The 21,404-nt window shown below is 36.4% G+C and overlaps 2 protein-coding genes across 10 annotated transcripts; one reads left to right on the top strand and one right to left on the bottom strand.

The window, feature by feature from the left end:
• Positions 1 to 1,925: 1,925 nt before the first annotated feature.
• LOC112795680 (uncharacterized) lies at positions 1,926 to 7,660 on the top strand. 7 transcript variants are annotated; one of them, XM_025837764.3, is made up of 10 exons: positions 1,926 to 2,116; positions 3,431 to 3,549; positions 3,625 to 3,690; positions 3,790 to 4,134; positions 4,464 to 4,713; positions 4,838 to 4,895; positions 5,746 to 5,832; positions 5,946 to 6,077; positions 6,204 to 6,342; positions 7,363 to 7,660. In XM_025837764.3, the coding sequence occupies exons 2-10, from the start codon at positions 3,473 to 3,475 to the stop codon at positions 7,586 to 7,588; spliced, it is 1,380 nt and encodes a 459-aa protein (XP_025693549.1). In that variant the 5' UTR covers positions 1,926 to 2,116; positions 3,431 to 3,472; the 3' UTR covers positions 7,589 to 7,660. The 7 variants fall into 7 exon arrangements, with proteins under 7 accessions (XP_025693549.1, XP_025693547.1, XP_072090901.1 ...); XM_025837762.3 differs by having other exon boundaries at positions 7,360 to 7,660; XM_072234800.1 differs by having other exon boundaries at positions 1,947 to 2,116; positions 3,848 to 4,134.
• A 3,212-nt stretch (positions 7,661 to 10,872) lies between these two features.
• LOC112795678 (histidine--tRNA ligase, cytoplasmic) lies at positions 10,873 to 16,319 on the bottom strand. 3 transcript variants are annotated; one of them, XM_025837760.3, is made up of 8 exons: positions 16,056 to 16,319; positions 14,144 to 15,567; positions 13,646 to 13,825; positions 13,213 to 13,470; positions 12,572 to 12,706; positions 12,087 to 12,368; positions 11,741 to 11,881; positions 10,873 to 11,401 (listed from the first exon to the last, which is right to left on the bottom strand). In XM_025837760.3, the coding sequence occupies exons 2-8, from the start codon at positions 15,473 to 15,475 to the stop codon at positions 11,102 to 11,104; spliced, it is 2,628 nt and encodes an 875-aa protein (XP_025693545.1). In that variant the 5' UTR covers positions 15,476 to 15,567; positions 16,056 to 16,319; the 3' UTR covers positions 10,873 to 11,101. The 3 variants fall into 3 exon arrangements, with proteins under 3 accessions (XP_025693545.1, XP_072090898.1, XP_029153535.1); XM_072234797.1 differs by lacking the exon at positions 16,056 to 16,319 and adding an exon at positions 15,713 to 15,863; XM_029297702.2 differs by lacking the exon at positions 16,056 to 16,319 and having other exon boundaries at positions 14,144 to 15,687.
• Between the last annotated feature and the right edge of the window lie 5,085 nt (positions 16,320 to 21,404).

Here is a 21,404-nt window from a genome sequence, read left to right as displayed (position 1 = left end):
TCCTTCAACATTACATATTAGATACAAGAAACCGAGACCATACTTTAGCCGATTTCCCAAGCTCAATCGGAGCACTTTCAAACCGATTTTTCCTCAAGCTCTCAAGGCCTCAACACTTTCAAGAACAGATTTTTCACCACCAAATCCTTTTTCAAGCTTTTCAAAATCACCAATCAAGCTCCAATATTCACACATACACAACCTAAGCCACAATCATCATACCCATACACAACATCTCAATACCCAAACATCATAGAACAATAATTTATACTAGGGTTGAGAATTTTACCACACCCAAGGTCCAAGGAGATAAGATTAACCTTCTCCTTCAAGAGAGTTGGGTCCTATAACATCAAGGAGCCCAAAATCTCAACATTTTTTATCATGAAACTCGAAATCAAAGTTGGAAATTCGAAGAGCAAAACGTGGCTTACCTCAAGATTGATGGTATGAGTTTTGTAGAGCTCTCTGTGGTGAACGCGTGGCCGCAAACGGTGCGACAATCGGAACTCTAGATCAAAAGTTATGGTGGTTTGAAGATCAAGTGAGAGATAGAAGTTTAAGAGAGTATTCTTCTCCTCCCTCCACCATTTCAGCGTGTGTGTGTATCAAATGAGAAGATAGAGTACTGAAAACTAGGGTTTTGGTTTAGTTTAGTTGGGCCAAGGGCCCACTTTGGGTCAAGTTGGCCCAGTTTGGCCCGTTCGGTTCAATCTTGGTCCGAATTCCACAAAATTGGTACCAAAATTCTCGTCTCAATCTCCTCTATCATATTAAGCCATAAAAATCACATTTTTGGCTTTCTAGAATAAATTCTCATTTATAGGTTAATTAGCCGTTAATTAACTGGGTCTTACACCTGAGAAGTACAAGTTCTTGATTTGGCTCAGTTTTCATAACCCTATTCCTACGACAGAGTTTCGTTTGGGTCGTGACTTAGCTTTATCCAGCACTTGTCATCGGTGTCAGAATGGTTCTGAATCCATTCTTTATTGTCTTCGGGAGTGCCCTAGTGCCAAAGAGATCTGAAATCTTTTAGGTTTGTATTCAGATAACTCGAATTTACGTGATTGGATCTATAGAGGTACAAGGAGTAGAGATGTTTTTCTTTTCTTTTCGACGTAGAGATGGAGGAACCATGACTTATTTAATACAGATGACTTTTGGAGTGCTAGTAAAGTGGTGAGCTCGATTCGTAGTTCAGTAAGGGAGTTCCACACTATTTTCACTACGCATCAATCTTTATCTCCTCCTTCGCTTTGTTTGCATTGGGTTCCACCTCTAGTTCATTTTGTTAAATTGAACTGTGATGCTAGTTGTTTTGCTCCTTTTGGCTATGCTGGTTTTGGTTGTATCATTTGCAATTTTGATGGATGTTGGTTGAAAGGTTGCACTGGAAAAGTCGAAGTGTGCAGTGTTCTTTTTGCTGAATTGTATACAATTTAGAGATGTTTACTTCTAGTTTGAGATAGTAGATTTCGTAAGGTTATTTGTAAAACAACTGTTTAAAAGTTTTTTTCTTGGTAACCAAAGAATGCTTGGTAAGGATATTCTAAATTGGAATTTGGCAAAGCATATACATGAGATTATGAATTGGAATTAGAGAGTTTCTATTATTTTAATTTAGAGAAATGTAAATAGTGTTGCAAATTGTATAGCTAGAGCAGTTGTTTTTTATGCGGACATTCAATCGAATTAAGTCAACTATGGAGTGAACTTCAACATCTATCTAATAGATTTAGATATGAACTTAGCCACTTAATTTGGTTTTGTTTTTGTTTTTTTTTCTTTCTCTTCTGTTTAGTCAAAAAAAATTTAGTCTCTAAAATCGTTGAAAAATTTAAAGACTAAATTAAAATAATTGAAACTTCAAAAACTAAATTGACCCGGCGGGTATTTTCTTGTCAAATTCGTATCGAAAATATATGCCACGTCAGTCAACAACCAAGGTTAATACTTTTGCGAAACGACGCCAATTTGAGTTCTGGCGGAGCAGCTAGCGGCTAGGTTCCCTTGGGGCTTGGGCCTTGGTTGTGTTCAGCATCTGCGACTCCATATATGTTTGCTCGCTCCATCGCAGTGTCACTGTCACTCTGCTTCAGCGAGCGTTATTCAGGTAACCTTACCAAGCCCTCTATTTTCTCGTGTTCAAATCAAGGGTTTCGTTTATCGTTGGAATCGTTGTAACCGTTTCCTTCTGTTATAGTAATAATAATAATGATTTCAATATGGTTTGATGAAGGCACCATTAGAATTTGCAAATACTTCCCTATGTTTTCATTATTTTTTTTCACTAATTTCTGGATATAAGCCTGCTTGCTTGGTTTGGTGCTCACTCTAAAAAGTATATACAGTGAACTCTTCAATAATAAGAATCTAAGATCATAGTGAAGGTGTGCCATTTCATTGTACAATTTATTTATTCATTTAATTTTTATTGGGTAAAAGTTCAGCTTAACGTTGTGCATAGTTTCATCAGAGGAACTGGTGCAGTATGCAGCACTTTCTAGTGCATTGTGATGTTTGCTTTTGATTTCTTTGGTCCAGCTCTCATGTTATTAAAGACATATGAAAAAAATGACTTTAAAATAATCCTCCCAATCTTGTTCATGACAAAGAACACAGAGTCCCTTGGGATTTAAGATGACAAGTTCGTCACTTACCATCTGTAAAATGTGATAGATTGTTTATTTTGTACAAACTCCATACATGTGTAAGGGAGAACTAATATGCTCACTTGAGTTTGTCCAGCGAGAGGCGAATTTGTCAGTAGGACCAGACAAGTTTGTCCCTTGCCATTTGTAAAATGTGATGGATTATTTAAATTATAATCCGTAAATGTATAATGGAGGAGTAATATGCCTACTTTTTTCTTCTGAATTTCTTTTTTTCAAAAAAAAAAAAATTAAAATGATGATTGATCAGTTTGTCCGGTGAGAGACGAGTTATCTATTTTAAATCCTAAAGGGTTATTTTTGCCCTTGGGGTGGGTATGGCTCTGTTGTATTCATCCTGCTCAAGTAATTCGAGTATATAGGGTAACACTTCTAGCAGTGTTTTCTTTAGCAATTTGGCTTCTCTCAAGTGTAGGGTGTGCATTTAATTTTTAGAAAAATAAAGGTTTAGGATTTTGTAAGAGATAAACACACACATAACATGCCATATATGTGCAGCAACTGATCTCCTTTATTTTCTTATCAACAACTTAGATTGTTCACTTTGTTCTCCAAACTCAACTGTGCCCTTTAAATTATTCTGTTAATCTCGTTAGGTGGTTGAAAAATTGCTTGTTCTATTCTTTTTGTGCTCCGTTGCATTCTTTTGCATTAAAGTTTTCATTTTCATCTAACCTACAGTTGACTTGCTGTGACCTTTTTTTTGTTGATTCAACTTCTGGTCTGGATTATATAACCAATTAACCACAATTTAGGGCTGCAAGCTTTTTGAATTGTTAACTGATAATAGAGGCATCATGGAGACTAAGCGCTGTAACTTCTGGCTTCCCAACAAAAAACGATTTTGTGCAAACTCCCCGATTGGTGATTCCTTGTAAGTTGTGTTCTATTTCTTTCTATCTTAGCTTTTGATTCATTTTTCTGACCTTTCCTTGATTCATGGACCTAGGTACTGTGGCAATCACAACTCAAGGTCCGAAGGCCAGTGGATCCCATGCCCCATAGATCCTTCCCAGTACATTCTCTCCCTCTTATGTTATATATTTTTTCTGTACCATTGCCACAATTTATTAAGGCTTCTTAATTTGGTTATTGTGCATTCTTCATTTGATAGCTCAGTACTTGAAGAAAACCTCAAAAGCCACGTTAAGCGGTGCCCATTGCTGAAACAGGTTCAGTCCTTGTCCCTCCATCCTTTCTATCGAAAGGGGATCAATGCCGGTTCTGATGGAGAACAAGAAGACAAGGAAGTGTTAGGGGTTGATGATTCAAGGTTGCCGGCTAAGACTGTTTCTTCGGAAATGAAGAGGAATGCTCTTCATAATATGAGTGTACCTGAATTTTGCAATTTACTTGAAAAGATTGAGTCTATTCATGAATCTTTCTGTAAGGATATTCAGGACTCGTTTCAGATGCCAGAGGTTTGCCGCATGTGGATTAAAACTGGAGAAGAAAACAGGTAGCGGCCAGTGATGAAACCATGAAATTTATTGAAGTGTGTTTGATTTTTCCCCAAGTTGTCTCAATTCAAATAATGGTGTCAGTATGTTTTAACTTTGTTACTTTTCCCTAGTGGTTAGTTTTATCAGCAAAAGCGCTTTTATGCATAGTGGATAATTCAATTAGCATGAAGCTTACTTCTATTTGTCCTACTAGTTTAATTAAACACACGTTTACACGTGTAACGTGACAAAGTTGAAATCACGAATGATGAAAGTAGAAAGGTAAAATAGATGTTAACCTTTTACTTAGATTTGATTTACTATTTCCAACTTGTGTTGTTTGCAGGAAATTGCCATTTCAGGAGAAACATATAATGCAGCAGGCATCTATTCTGGGAAACTTGGAAAACTTTGGTATATTGAGGAGTTCTTTGAATAGAAAATTCTCCAAGAGCGAGGAACCAGATAAACAGGAGAACCCTGTTCCTGCGGTGATTGAGTTTGGAGCTGGTAGAGGGTACTTGACACAAATGCTTGCAGATTGTTATGGAATCAAAAGCGTCTTCCTGGTTGAGCGAAAGTCATACAAGTTGAAGGTAGGTGTTAGCCTAGAACCTTATCTCTTTGCTGAATCTAAAACTTGATAACACATTTTGATATATTCTTGGGTTATTTGAACTTAGTTTTATACTATTTACACAATGCCAATGCTATTTCTAGGCCGATCGAACTTTGCGACAGAATGATAGCTTGAGATTAGAACGTTTGAGAATTGACAGTAAGAGCCTTTAGTATTCTTGTCATAAAACTTCTGAATCTGTAATTGTAATGTTGAATTACCCTTCCCGATGTTCCTATGTTTAGGAAGTCATAGGATGACACTTGTGATTTTGTCTTAAAATAATTGATTTAAGATTTGGTGTAATATATTACATATATTTATGTATATGTATCATTATGCAATGACCTTCAACAGCTTTCGAAACTTTGTTCAAAAGAAAAATAAATGTACAGAGTTGAGCTATATTTTTATATGTTAGGAAATTTGATTGCTTTCCTTTTCATGTTTTAGCTATTCTTTCTATTTGAAGGAAAAAAAAATGTTGGTCTTTCTTTGTTTAGAGTGTGGCTTGAAAGTTGAAAGTGGCTATCCTTGTTTTATTGATTCTGCTAGTTTTAGTGATGATCTTACTGTTTCCTATAGTGATATTTAAGCTATAGAAGATAGATTGGATTAGTTATGATAACTGTATGCAGTAATTGGGGTGTATTATACTTCGTTTGCAGAATAGGGTGAGTACAATTTAAGCATGAGAACGATACACATTTCTCTTGATCTTATCTTGGTCTGGAGTTCTACTTGGTTTTGATTTCCCTATAAATTTAACTTTCATGCATGTCATATTTACACACGACGAAACTATTTTAGATGCTCTGTGCTGCGCTCACAATTTTAGTAATTTTTAGGCTGCAATTATTTTAAAAGTTTTCTAATTTAATTTGGTTTATTTATATTTTGTGCAATTTCATTTCTTCTTCCTTATACTTCTGTACTATTGCATGATTATTCATATTCTGTTTATCATATAATTTTCTGCACTACAACTTTGTATAATCCGACTTTGCAGTTGAGGATTTAGATTTGACTGCTGTTGAATCTTTGCATGGAGTTCCTTTTCTGGCCATTGGTAAACATTTATGCGGGGCTGCAACAGGTAATTTTGGCCCTTTACACCAGCACTCTTTTGAATTTAATGGTCATTTTTTATTGCTGAAAACATAAATGACTATGCAATATTTTTTGCTTCTTATTTTTATATCATCACAGACTTGGCTATGAGATGCTGCTTTCCTGTTAGTAAAGATAATGATGGTGGACAACGCGATGTCAGTAAAAATCTTGGAGGTTTAGCAATCGCGACATGTTGCCACCATCTTTGCCAGTGGAAACACTATACAAGTAGCAATTTTTTTCCCTCTTCTTCTTTGCCTATTAATAACTGTATATTTCAACCACATTCTGGATGTGATGTGATGATTTGTTTTGGTTATGACTTTTGAGCTTATTATTATTGTTATACTGTAGATAAAAGGTATTTCTTGGATTTGGGGATGACAGAAGAAGAATTCCATGCTATTACTTGGTTTACAAGCTGGGCTGTAGATGCTAATCATGGTTCAGATCTTCCTGATGCCACTGATTTCAGATCACATTTCCAATCAATGTAAATTTTCGGTTCTTGAATTTTATTTTCAAAAATTGAGCATCACAATACTTGTTAGCAATGTATTAGAGGTTAGTCTAGGTATGTGTTCTATATTGGTATTTAAAAGGTTAAATTACTCTGGATTTCTAATAATCTCAGTTAGTTTTCAACTAGGTCCTTATTTTTTAAAAGTTTATAACTCAGTTTCTATTTTGTATAAAGATTTCCTATAAGGTCCCTATGATTTAACCATTTATAATCAAGTCCCTTTACAGTACAATGTTCCATCTAGCCTAGGCCCCTGTAGATACTGTGATCAAACCCCTATGTTGCATGATAAATAATTATATTGTTTGAGGATTTTGGTATAGCATAGGGATTTGATCACGGGACTTAAACTAGAGACAGTCTAGAGTGACCTGGTGGATTTTACGAGAAACATGTAAACTATTGGAACTTGGCTAAATTTTGTACTATATAGAAACTTGACTATGAAATTTTGAAATATAGGGACTTAATTAGAAATTAGGTAAAACTCTAGGGATCATCAAGTAAATAAACCTAAAGTAAAGTACTGTTTTAGTCTCTAACGGGATAGTCCTAATTTTGTTCCTAACATTTGAAATGTTCTACTTTTATCCCAAATATTTTACTTTGTCCTATTTTTAGTCCTCTGGTCAAGATTAATTTTTTCTTCCAAAAATATTTGTTTTCCTCTCTTATTATCTTCTTTTTTTTCTCTTATTATTTTATCACTTTTACTCCGAAATCACTACAACGACTACTATGACCACTATAATTACGATTTTTGCTGCTACCTAGAAGAAAAGGGTATTTTTGGAAAGAAAATTTTAATTTTGACCTGAGGACTAAAATAAAACGAAATAAGATATTTGGGATAAAAAAAGATGTTTCAACGTTAAGAATGAAACTAGGACTTAGTTTAAATGTTAAGGATTAAAACAATACTTTATCCTTAATCGTATTGAAAATCTTATCATTATAAATTGGAATACTAAAAGGTGTGTTTGGCAGCAGAAAGGAGCAAGGTGATGGTTATGTGGATGGAGTTGAAAAAATCCTTGCAGACATGGAAGCACCTAAACGAGCAGCATTGGGTTTCAAGTGCAAGTGGATTATTGATATGGGAAGGTTGATGTGGTTAAGAGAATTAGGGTTAGATGCAGAGCTTGTCAAATATGTTCCACCCACCTTGTCCCCAGAAAATCACTTGCTAATAGCTAGACCTGCAAATTATTTGTAAACTGTATTTTTCCCTCTTATTGTTATCCTATGTGACCTTATATTTATTGTTAGGTTGATATGTTCTATTTCCTATGTGCTAAAGTCAAATTTTGTTTAGATATCGTTGACATTGGATGATTTACAAAAATAAAAAAGAATCTCGTAAAAGTGAAGGTGTTAAAAGAGTCTCTTTTAATCATGCAAAAGAAATGACTACTTTATTTAATTTGAAACATTTTTTTTGGGGGGGGGGGGGGGGGGATTGAAATAAAATACTTTATTTTATATTTGATTTGATTATATTTTTTATTTACCACATGTTTTCATCATCATCAATAATTCGAGACGGCCAGTGTTCAGAATTGATTGGAAAAGTAAGTCTTTTCTACTTGGCATAGTGCCATGGATCACAGGGTTTTACATTCAGTATTGTCTAGAAAAACATAATCCTTCTTTATTGCATTTATTCTATGATAAGGTGGATGACCAAGTCTGAGGTGCCAAAGTGTGTTTCTGTTTGTATGTGCTTGTGATGCAAGTGCACATGCATGAATTTCATGAGTGTGTAGTTGGCAAGTAAAAAGACATGATTCAGTATAAACTATAAACTAATATGAAAATTGTATCTTTCCTGCCAATTCTGAAATAGTTGAGTCCCATTTGGCATATTTATTAAAACTAGTCTTGTGTGGTGTAAGTCTTGAAAGCATGTGATTGAGAATGCTACATGATTTGTAGCTCGAGTCAATGACCCAGGAGTTTGGGGTGAAAACAGATAAAGCCATGATATGAGAGATACCTTCATGTGATGGTAGTAGGGTTGTGGTGAAGATTTGATTGATGCTATGTCTTGGTTGTGCATCTTTTTTGCTTCAATTGTTCAGTCTTTCCTTCTCTTTGGCTTGAATTCGAACAAAAACTGAAACCTGACTCACTATCCTTTTGGAAATTATCACTGATGTCTTCATTGTTCTCACCAATTGTAACATTGTTGATCATAAAGGACAGAAACATAAAATTGTGTTCTAATATTCTGTTCGGTAATAAATAAACAAATTATGAAAATCTAATTTATTCTCATTTTTTTCATTCAAATACGATTTTGTGTTTTTGTGTTCCTATTTCAGTGTCCTGTCCCTCATCTTTGGGCGAAAACCATGTCCATTCTTCTTGTCTATTCTTCCTGCCATGACTGCAATATTTGGAGCTTCTGCCTCCTCTTCCATAATTGCCTTTACTAATTCTGCCTCTTCCTCTAAAATTAGAGTTAGCCATCAAGATTCTGTCTTCTACTATTTCTCTTGCATTCATCTGTCTTTCTTACCGTAGAAGCAATGAAAAGACTTTGTCTCCTCCAAGAAGTGGCATCACTAACATCACCGGACATAGAAGCAATGAAAAGACTGTCTCCTCCAAGAAGCAGCATCACTAACATCACCGGGGCTAAAAACTGTTCGAACTTAAAGAATAGGTGTGTGTTTGGATTAGAGTTTGCAAACGAGATTTTGTATAAAATTGATTTTACAAACTTGATTGTGATAAAGAGTGAGTTGATGTTAACGTGATTTATGTTTGATAATTTTGTATCAAAATAGATTATAATAAGATGAATGTTGTTTGATTTACATTATTCAAAATTATGTTTAGACAAAAATTATTAAAAAGAATACGAATTTATATCATTCAAATCTATATTATTTTAACATTTTTTTACTATAATTACTTTTGAAAAGAATTTAAATTTATGTATTGAAAATTAGTACTCTTTTGTTATAATTTGTTAATACTCTTCTTTAGTACTCTTTTTGTATTTAATTATATCTTTTTAATAAAATTTATATTATAAAAATTAATAATAATAAATAAACTATATACTAATTTAAGAATACATAGTAAAAAATATACGAAGTCAAATAAATAAATAAAGTTCTATAAAAAAATACGTATTAATAAAAATAATTAAAAAAAAGACATGAACAATGAATATTAAAAATTCTATTAAAAAAATACAATGATATACATAAGTGAATATACAAAAATTCTAAAAAAAATTTCCATACTATTAATAAAAAAATAAATAAAAAATTGATAAAAATTAAAACTTAACACAGAGTACTAATAATAATATTAAAAAATATTTGTTTGTAAAACATAGCTATGAAAAAAAATTCAAGAACTTTGATGATTATTTTTGGTATTTCTTATTGTAGATGAGATTGAATGGCAAAATTAGTAGAATGTCAGTTAATTTTTAATTTATGAAGTGAACGCAGAAGCTAAATGCAAAAGTTACAATTTGTTGCTTCTACTGATTGCGTTCAGAAAAAAAATTAGCCAAATAAAAATTACACTAATAAGTGACAAATGAAGCAACTTATTTTTCATAATTATATTTTTATTATAATGTTTTTTTTCAAATTTTTTGAATAAAAAAATAAAAATAAATTAGACTTTCATAATTTGTTCTAATTCATCACGAAACAAAAAACAAGAACATTAATTTTTATGTCTCGTTGGATCCACAGCTGGATTAGATGGAGTTCTAGGTTGATTCATCTGTATATCAGTATATGATTTGATTTGATTCACCAAATTTGCTAGCATTTGGATAGCAATGGAAGAAAATGAGGTTGAAATATCGTCCATTGGTTTGAATTCTCAAAGAATTCTGGATCTATTCAATGCTCAAGAGATGCTCAATTTGTGATTCCTTCAACTTTTCATCCACTCACCGCACCATATAAAAAATGTGAATAAGAGAATCAAGAACAGGGAGTTGCTGAATTGAGAGAAGAAAGAAAATGAGATGAGGGAGTGAAGAGAGGAAGGAGAGAGTTTGTTCCAACTTTTATGTGAATTTCTAGAAGGTGAAAAATGAAACTTACAAGAACAAATCACACATTCACATTCATTACATCTAACCAAGCTTATGTGCCTATAATAAATATCTTACACATGCTTAATAGCATTGTCTTTTAGTTAGTCTAATTGCATAACTTACGGATCTCTTAATTCTGCGCTAACTGCTTTTGGCGCCAATTCTAACTAACTCACGTAATAAGAAGCATTATTATTTAACTACCTTATTCTAAATATCCAATCTGCAAGATATCTTTGCAACTTTAGCGTTTCTATACATACTGCTCATAAAGTTAAATATTATTTTTATTAAATAGAAAAGAAGCGTATACATTCTTGGGCCAAAACAAGATTTGCACAAGAAAAAAGCAAGAAATCATGAATTACGTTGGTAAGACAAGAGAAGTGACTGCGCTAGAGGATAAAAAGTTAAAAACACATCGATTTTACCTGAGGAGGGCTAAATTTGGATTAAACGAATACATAACAATCTCAATTCTCAATATATCTATAATCAAATAAGGAATTACCGACCTATCCAAAAAAAGAAGCATAATTGCTATTGTAAATGAACTTGAAACAAAATATTATAGAGTCGGTAAAAGCTATAATATAATCCCAGTTATGAGGATGAATGCTGACCCGGAAAACAATACCGTAGGGGCCATGCCTTTCATGGGTTTAACCGACTTCGAACTTGCTCCGCAAATTGATCTCTAGGAATGGTTACATCATTACTAGCCTCCAAGTTTTTCAATTGCACAACACCTTCCTTTATTTCTTGCTCACCAACAATCACCATCCATGGAATCCTTGATTCTTTGGCAAAGTCAAAGTGTTTCTGTCTTCTTTTATTCACCAAGAACTCTGCTTTCACACCAGCATCCCACAATTCACCTGCCAGCTCTGCAGCTAGCGTCAGGTCATTCCCTAATATGCTCACTAACACTTCTGTCTTGTTTGGCCGAGGCACCTAAAGAAACACAATACCAATCTGAAGTTTTAAAGAACTAACAAGCGAGGTACAGAAGGGAAAACAAAAATAGGAATACTTGCTAGACAATGCCAGTATGCCACCATCATCACTCACACTGTACTAATCCAAGTTATTTAGGAACATTAGCTGGCTTGTATTTTCTTTCTCCTTTTTTTTTTTTTTTTTTTTTTTGTATTCAGGTATAGCATCAATATTCACTGAATGTTGTAACAAAATTGGTTTCAAAATGATATTCCATGCTCAGAAGAATCAATAATTATATATATTTAACATATACAGCCAATTAAGTTACTTATCAAGCATTATGACTTTTACCTGGTTCTGATCCTTCTGCTGTTGCTCCATTATCGCAAATACTCTCTCAATTCCAAGACTTACGCCAACTGCTGGAACTTGCTTTGAGCCAAACATTCCTATCAAGTTATCATATCGACCACCAGCAGCAATTGAACCAACCTGTGGAAAAACCATAAACCCATCCCAAAATACGAGAGAGATTCAAATAAAACTTATGTAGATGAACAAAAAAGTATGCATACACAAATATGACTATCATAAGACTAAAGTCAACATAGAGGTATTTTCGAGAATAAAAGATTACCCGTTAATGTTACTAAAGTTCAAACATTCAAATGGAAGACATATAAGACATATGCATTACCTGAGCACCCCCTTTAAAAACAGCTTCGTATATAACTCCAGTATAATAATCCAAGCCCCTAGCAAGACTCAAGTCAAAAACCACTTTATCAATGCATTTTGATTTATCCAGAGCTTTAAATAAAACTTCCAGGTCATTCAATGCATCAGCAGATCCAGCATCTTCTAAGAAAGCACTGCCCTCTTGTTTAAGTTTAGATAATAACGCTAAAGGTGATCCTCTTTCTTTCACATAAGTTTCAATTCTATCTGCAGTCTCAACAGTTAATCCTTTCTCTTCCACCTGCAGCATGACAGCACAAACCATGTTACTGACGAGCCTAACAAAAGAGGAGGGGGGGGGGGGGGACCGGAAAAGATATTATCCTAAGAGATCAGCAACATTTAAAAAGTAACAGCCATAGTAAACTCACCCTATGTAAGTTATCAGCACTAGAAGAAAAGCAAATACTAAATACGAATAACCACAAGAAGCATATGTCTCACCATTTCTTTTCTTATCTGTTCAAAAGACTGTTTGTCTAACTTGTCAATGCTTGAGCATATAGTCCTAAACTTCTCAGGCGGGACTCCACAAATTTGCATCATGCCATCCAGTAACTTTCTATGATTCAATTTTATCTGCAAAACATAGGATGGTTACAAGAAAAAAGTTACATACCAAAATATACTGCATAATCTGAACACATTAATCAACAGAGTTTCAAGAACCACAGTCAATTGCCGGTCACATCCAAAGGAATGATTGAAATTAAAAAGGTAAAATATAGCACAAAAGTTGGGTTGAGCAAAGACCACATCAACTTCCATGTAGTTTGATCATTGATTAAGTGGCATAGAAAGGAACTGATATTCTGATAACAATGGGGGTTAACAATTGCACTTTGAAGGAAAACGAAGCCCGTAAGCACAGAACATATATTAAATAAAAATCCTGGACCAAAACATAAGCCCAAGAATTAGCACATTTTCTAGGGGTATAATTCAGATTTGTTGCATTGCTAACCACTCTTCAAAAAGTATTGACAATTCATGATGTTTGATCTCAATGTCAAATTATGAGCACAGAAGACGGTCCTACAATATAAGAACATTGTGTCTACATAATAAATGACACAAATATTTACCTCATATTCCCCAACGTCAAGCTCATCAAGCAATTCAGTCAAAACTCTAACAACCTCAAAGTCTGGAGCCATTTTTTCAGAGGGTCCAGCAATATCAAAGTCACATTGGTAAAATTCACGGTATCTTCCCTTTGATGGATTGTCTCTTCTGTAGACCTTAGCTATTTGATATCTTTTTAAAGATGTCAGACCATTCATGGCCATAAACCTAGCAAATGGAACTGTCAAGTCATACCTCAACGAACAAAGTTCCCCACCCTGTCAAACAAGTCGATTACAAGTTAGCATGAAATAAACTTTGAAAAAGAAGAAACCAATCTTACAGATAACCTACATAGAAGTCATATAGAAGCAAAGTCAGGATAAATAAAATATGAACGTGATCAAATATAGCAGCAAGATCATAAATGAAACTAGCAATAAATATATGTACCTGATCAGCAAGATCATAAATCAACTTTGAATCTTCTCCATACTTCCCCATTAGAGTTTCTCGCAACTCAAAAACAGGGGTATCCAAAGCTGTGGCACCATGTCTCTCAAAAACTTGTTCTATTATTGAAAATGCCTTCTTTCTAATTGTCATTTGCTCTTTGGCGAAATCACGCGTTCCCTGAAATTTTGTATTGCAATACTCAAGGAAAGACTAAAACACATCCCATGTGGGAACAGATGCAAACACAGAACAATTCCATTATCTGTAGACAGCAGCACCAAAGGCCAAAAAGATAAAAGTAGACAAATGAATAATAGCTCAGCAACACAAGCCATTTGAATTAGAAAATATGTTATTTATAGCTTCACCCCTTGTAAGATCAAGCTCAAGCAGTCTACTCTTTCGATGATTAACACACATAAAAGTGCTCAAATGCATTTGATACGAATTAAGTAGATTACAATGTAAGCTTGACAAGTACATTTAGAGAATTACCTTCGGAATCTTTGGCAATCTTCTGCTTTCATTGCTTTCCACAATATCCTTTACCTTCAATAAAAATCCATTAAACTCAGGTTCAGCTGAATCCAAAAACAATAGAAAGTTTCCCACCATCGTCTCTAACCCTGATTTTTGAACAGCAGCTTCTCTTTTACTCTGCAACGCGTCCTTAATCAATGGCAAAATCAAACTAGTTCCTTTGCCCAAAACAACCTTCTTCTTCTTCTTGTCTGCTTTTGAATTCTCTGCATTGCCCTGAACCCCTTGAAACTTTCCATTCAGCTCCGTACCTTCAAGTACAGCAAAGGCAGTCACAACTTCCCATGCCACAATCTTCCAAACAGACCCCAAAAGCACGTTGACTTCGTGTGCAAATCTAACATAGTCCTTTTCGAAAACCAAGCCCAAAGCCGCATTAAAACCACTGCCTAAGCTACCATCAGTGGGGCATTCCTTTCCAAACATCTCCTCTATACTCGATTTCAAATCATCACTGCTTATTGACTCTAAATTATTCTTAGCACGCAGAAAACTACACTCACCAAGTTCCCTCAATGCCGCTGCCAATGACAACAGCACAGTGGAGACAGATTGCTCAGTTCCATCACTACCAGCCTGAATTTCAGCCAATTTAAAACCCGAATTCAACTCAACTCGCATCTTCAAATGCACTGATTTAACCTGCTCCCTCAAAGTTCCATGAATCTTTGGAACCTTGGCAACCGATCCAATCTTCTCCTTTCCCACCAGCTTGGATCCGTTAAGCAGAACCCTCATATCACTGGCGACTCCGACTTCCTCCTTGGAGGTATGACCGTCGCCGGAATCCATCAAATTGAAGGCGGTCACGTCGGCTTTCGAGGCCTCACAGGACAGCGCAGCGGCGACATCGGAGAAGGACGTCAATGCGGCGGATTGGTGGTCCAAAATAGCGGAAACTCCAAGCAATGCCGAAGAAGCGTTGTTGAGAACGAGCAACTCGTCTTCAGTGACTTGTAGGTTTTCGAATCGGAAGGTATTGAGGTTGGAATTGAGGGATTCGGAAATGATAAAAAGAAGGTCGGCGCGAATGGAAGAGGGCGAAGTGAGGAGGAGCTTGTTGAGAAGTACGAGGAGGAAGGCTCTGGTTTCCGAGAGGGAGAGGAAGCTAGGGATTGCGATGGTGTGCTTCAACGACGGCGTTGTGGAGGACGATGAGGCGGAGAGCCTGTCGAGGGCGGATGTGTCGATGCGGACATGGGCGAGGCTGGCGGCGACGGCGGAGATGGTGGAGGAGGAGAAGGAGGAGCCCTTGCCGCCGAGTGTAACGGTACAGAGCTCAGCCATGAGTGGTGGAGGGTGAAACTAGTTGAGACTTGAGAAAACGAAAGCAGGGTTTTACTGTTTTAGGGGTTTGGGTTTTTCGTCAATTCCACCTTCTGTTTCACAAAAAAATAAAATAAAAACTGAGAAGTGGGAACACTAAACCAAAATTATCATATTAAAACTAAAATTAGAACACCACCGAAATTCGTAAAGCAACCATAAAAGTTAAATGAGAGAACGTTGATTGTGTTTGTGAACCTTGTTAACATTCAACAAAGCATGATTTGCTTTGATCAGGGTCAATAACAAATAACAATGTAGCAGTTATGACAGTCATACTTTTTTCTCTATTGAAGTAATCCTTGTAAATTGTAATTGTAAAGGAGAGAGATAGGATTTTGTTTATATTATGCTAGCCTAAGATCTAATCTAGGTAGTCTTTTTGCAGGACAAAATTCTAGACTTATGAAATTAATAGTAAGAAATTACATTTTATTTTTTAAAGTAAAATTTAAATTTTAAAGAATTCAAAATCTAGGTTATATGTATAGACTTGTTATTGGGAAAAAGATTACTGCCTTAATGAGATTATTAAACTCACCGAGAATAAAAAAGGTCCTGCTTGGTTTTACTGGAGAGGATAATTTAAATCCCTATGGAGCGAGCTGTCACGGCCTTGGACACACTCCAACGCTACCGTGCCGGCACTCGGACTTACTCAACCTCTTGAGCTAAGACCAAGTCAGCCTAACCCTCAATACTTAGCAAGAAAGCTAAGAACACAAGAGAACACAAGAGAAAGGAAGCTTTGGTGGAAGAACACTTTATTGCTCAAGTGTGGTTACAAATGATTCACACACACCCAAACTCTAACTCTTACCCCTATTTATAGCCATCCACCTCCTCAATGGATGGTTAGGATTAAATCTAATCAACGGTCCAGATTAATCATCCAGAACCTTCTTTACAAATATCTATCCTACCACAACTCTCTAAATGTTTCTAGATTATTCCATACCACTCTTTATACTTCTATATACATCTACACTCTTCTAGAATATTCCATGATCTTCTAAAGTCTTCTAGAACCTTCTAGAGTATTCCAGAACCTTCTAGGACATTCTAGAACGTTCCGGAACCATCTAGAGTATTCTCAAACACTCCAGAAAACTATACAAACACTGTTAAATATAACCTTCTAAAAATTTACCGTGACATTCTCCCCCACCTAATGCGCAGACGTCCTCGTCGCGTTCTGTTCATGATAGCGCTCTAGGTGTTCTTGGAATTGCCACAGATCTTCACGAGCTTCCCAACTAGCTTCAGTTATCGGGAGCTCTTTCCACTTGATCAAATATTGAATACTTGGTGGCACTCCTCTTCGTCGCACGATGCGATTAGCTAAGATCTCTTCGATTTCTTTATCAAATGATCTAATTACCACAGGCGGAGCACGACTTGAGTCACCTCTACTCGGTTCGTCTTGGTCTCCATGATATGGTTTAAGCATACTCACATGGAAGACCGGGTGAATCTTCATAGAGGGAGGAAGTTGTACTTTGTAAGCAACCTCCCCAACACGTCCAATGATCTCAAATGGCCCTTCGTATTTGCGGATTAAGCCCTTATGAACCTTGCGAAAGGCTTTGAATTGTTGTGGAAGAAGTTTGATCATTACCTTGTCTCCCACTTGATAGCTTGCATGCCTCCTCTTCTTATCTGCCCATTTTTTCATCCTCTTGGCAGCTTTGTCGAGGTAAGAACGAGTGACATCTGCTTGTTCTTCCCATGACTTAATCATATGATAAGCTCCAGGGCTCTTCCCTGAATAAGAGGAAGAAAGAGAGTGAGGTGTAAGCGGCTGTTGTCCAGTCACAATCTCGAATGGGCTCTTCCCTGTAGACTCACTCCTTTGCAGATTGTATGAGAATTGAGCAATGTCTAGGAGTTTTGTCCAATCCTTCTGATTAGCGCTTACAAAATGCCTTAAGTAACACTCGAGTAACGCATTCACTCTCTCAGTCTGCCCATCGGTTTGAGGATGGAAGCTTGTTGAGAAATGAAGCTCCGACCCAAGGAGTTTGAACAGCTCTGTCCATAGTCGTCCTGTGAAGCGTGGATCTCGATCACTAATGATGCTCTTAGGTAATCCCCAGTACTTCACCACATTCTTGAAGAATAGTCGTGCTGCTTCCTCTGCAGTGCAATCAGTAGGGGCAGGTATAAAGGTAGCATACTTCGAAAATCGATCCACTACCACGAGAATAGATCCAAACCCCTCGGACTTCGGTAAGGAAGAGATGAAATCTAGAGAGACACTTTTCCACGGTCGCTCTGATGGAGGCAAAGGTTCCAACAACCCGCTTGGTGTCTTGTTTTCAATCTTATCTTGTTGGCACACAAGACAAGTCTTCACATAGCTCTCCACTTCATCTCTCATTTGAGGCCAATAATAAGAAGATTCAATGAGTGCTAAGGTCCTTCGCTGACCTTGGTGACCAGCCCACTTGGTGTCGTGGCATTCTCTTACCAACTTCCTTCTCAGATTTTTCCATTTAGGAACGTATAGTCTTCTCCCTTTTGTGTAGAGAAGGTCATTTTCTAACCAAAATCTTTTGGTCTTACCTTCTCTAGCCAACTCCACCAACTTCTTGGCTAGTGGATCGTGATGCAACCCTTTCTTGATGGTATGCACAATATCTCCTTCAACCATAGAAATAGCCCCCATCCTGTATGGTTTTGAGATAGGCGGTTTTGCTCCTAACTCCAATTCAATGTTGTCATCCATCTTTCTTCTAGGTGGTAACTACTTTGGCAACTCAAGAGGTATCACATCCTTATTTTCTTCAAGGACTTCCTTGATTTTATAGGGAACATCTTCTCCTTTGGCTGTTGACTCCTCTTGTAGTAAAGCCAAAGACATCATCTCCTCCTTCTTGAAACCTTTCTTGAGTTGCATGGTCGAGAGCATCGGGATTCCTCCCGCCTTTGAGATTGTAGGGACCATGCATGGAGACCCTTTCTCCATGACGCATACTATATTGTAGTATGGCATAGGTATTATATTTGCCTTCCTTTGCAAATCGAGCCCGATGACTATTTTAAAATCGTCCATGGGTGCTACTGAGAAATCCACAAGGCCCTTCCAAGAACCAAGAGTCATCTCAACCCCTTTTGCTACTCCCTTAAGGGGTTCACCCTTGGTATTCACGGGTTTGAACCAGCCATTCTTTTCGGTGATCTTCAACCCAAGCCTCTTTGCTTCATCAGGCGTGATGAAGTTGTGTGTAGCACCAGTGTCGATCATAGCCATGACGGGTTTTTCATTGATAAAGGCTTTGACATACATCAAGCCTTTCTTTTCTGCAGTGCTTGCCTCTTTGGTCTTCACAGCATTTATGTGTTGGATAGATCCAACACACTCAGTTACTTGAGTTTGAGCTTCTCGTTCCTCAGTGATAGATGCCAAAGTCCCTAACTTGGGACAATCCTTCATTTGGTGTGGTCCCTTGCACACGAAGCATCCTCCTTTGGGCACGAAAGCCTTCTTCTTTTCTTCGTACTCTTTCTTTGAAGAGTATTTTCCTTCCTTCTTGGTTGAGAAACTCTTCCCCTTGTCTCCCCCACCTTTAGCAAAACTAGGCTTGGAGGAAGACTTGGGTTTAGAGTCTCCCCTATGATACTCAGTGAGTGATTCGGCCACCACGATGGCCTCATCGACATCCTTAACATTCCTTCTTTGTAGTTCTTGCTTTGCCGAAGGTTGGAGTCCATCAATGAAGAAGAACAATGCATCCTCTGATGCTAAGTTGGGGATTTGAAGTGTGAGAGTAGTGAACTCCTTTACATAGTCACTAATTGTACTCTTGTGCTTCAACTCCCTCAACTTCTTCCTTGCTTCATAAACCACATTTTCAGGGAAGAATTGTCTTTTCAACTCCCTTTTGAAATCTTCCCATGTGGTTATGTTGCAAGTACCCTTTTCCATATCTACGCACTTTCTCCTCCACCACAAAGTAGCATTATCAGAAAGGTAGAGAGCTGCAGTGCGTACCTTTATTGCTTCTTCGACCACCCCATGGCCTTCGAAGTACCTCTCCATTTGCCATAGGAAGTTCTCCACCTCGCGAGCGTCCCTTACGCCCTTGAAATCCTTTGGCTTGGGGAGATCAATCTTTGTCGTCTCCCTTATAATGGTTGGTCGAGATTTCGCCTCCTCGAACCAAACTCGAACTTCTTCAAACAACTTCAAGGAATTCTCAAGCTTCTCTTCGATTTGGAGCATGCTTTCTTTGAAAGCATCTAGTTCTCCTAACACGTGAGCCTCGAGGGTCTCCTTGTCATGTTCTATCCTTTGGAACCGCTCATCCATAGAGGATAGAACATTTTCCAACATAGAAACTCTTTCTTCTAAGAAGTTAGAGTCCTTACCTCTAGGCTCACTTGAAGAACGTACCTTCTTGCCTCCCCATTGAGAAGGAATAGTATCCCTTCCCCTTTGTGACTCAACATGCTCCATGGTGATATTTGAAGCCATACCCACAAACCACTTGTGCTCCCTCTCGAACCTTGCTCGGATACCAAATTGTCACGGCCTTGGACACACTCCAACGCTACCGTGCCGGCACTCGGACTTACTCAACCTCTTGAGCTAAGACCAAGTCAGCCTAACCCTCAATACTTAGCAAGAAAGCTAAGAACACAAGAGAACACAAGAGAAAGGAAGCTTTGGTGGAAGAACACTTTATTGCTCAAGTGTGGTTACAAATGATTCACACACACCCAAACTCTAACTCTTACCCCTATTTATAGCCATCCACCTCCTCAATGGATGGTTAGGATTAAATCTAATCAACGGTCCAGATTAATCATCCAGAACCTTCTTTACAAATATCTATCCTACCACAACTCTCTAAATGTTTCTAGATTATTCCATACCACTCTTTATACTTCTATATACATCTACACTCTTCTAGAATATTCCATGATCTTCTAAAGTCTTCTAGAACCTTCTAGAGTATTCCAGAACCTTCTAGGACATTCTAGAACGTTCCGGAACCATCTAGAGTATTCTCAAACACTCCAGAAAACTATACAAACACTGTTAAATATAACCTTCTAAAAATTTACCGTGACAGAGCATTTCCCATACATGTCACTGTCCGACCAATTTGGTAAACGGGAAGCTAATAAACGATGCAGGAGACATTGCGTTAGACCAGTATTTACAGGTATAATATTGTTAAGGAGTTATTTAAATAAAAATACTTAAAATGTTGATATTTTTTATTAATTAAAATTTAATATGTATAATTAATTAAATTGTGTTACTTTTGACAAAATTAAATTAGACAGATTAATTTGATCAAAAAATTGGTAAATTAAATTTTGGACCACTTTAAATTAATATTTTTTTATAGAAAATAACTACAAAAAATTTATTATAAAAAATGATTAAAATATTTTTATTATATATATTTTTTAATTTTTTAATTTTTTTAATTTTTAAATCTTAATTCATTAATGACATAGAAAAAAGAAAAGGATTAGAATTTAGAGTTCTCAAAATTTATATATATATATATAAGAGTATTTTAGTCATTTTTTATAATAGGGATATTGTAGTTATTTTTTATAAAAAAATGCGCATTTCTCGGGATTTAACTGCATGTTGTATTTTCTTAGTTGTCCGAAGATTTCTACGAGGTTATCAAGGTGATTGTTGCCGATCTTTGTCTTGGCGACCATATCGTCAACGTAGACCTCAATGTTCCTGCCGATCTGTTTGGCGAAAACGTTGATATATTGCACCTGCATTCTCAAGGCCAAATAGCATGACTTTATAACAATAGTTTTTATATTCAGTAATAAAGGCTATCTTATTTTAATTGGATGGATGCATTTAGATCTGGTTATAACCAGAATATGCATCCATAAAGTTGAGTTTTTC

This window comes from Arachis hypogaea, chromosome 4 (genome assembly GCF_003086295.3).
Source record: "Arachis hypogaea cultivar Tifrunner chromosome 4, arahy.Tifrunner.gnm2.J5K5, whole genome shotgun sequence".
In the NCBI taxonomy this organism is placed as follows: Eukaryota; Viridiplantae; Streptophyta; class Magnoliopsida; order Fabales; family Fabaceae; genus Arachis; species Arachis hypogaea.
The sequence above is the reverse complement of the archived record's forward strand: the minus strand, read 5'-3'. Positions and strand labels throughout refer to the sequence as shown.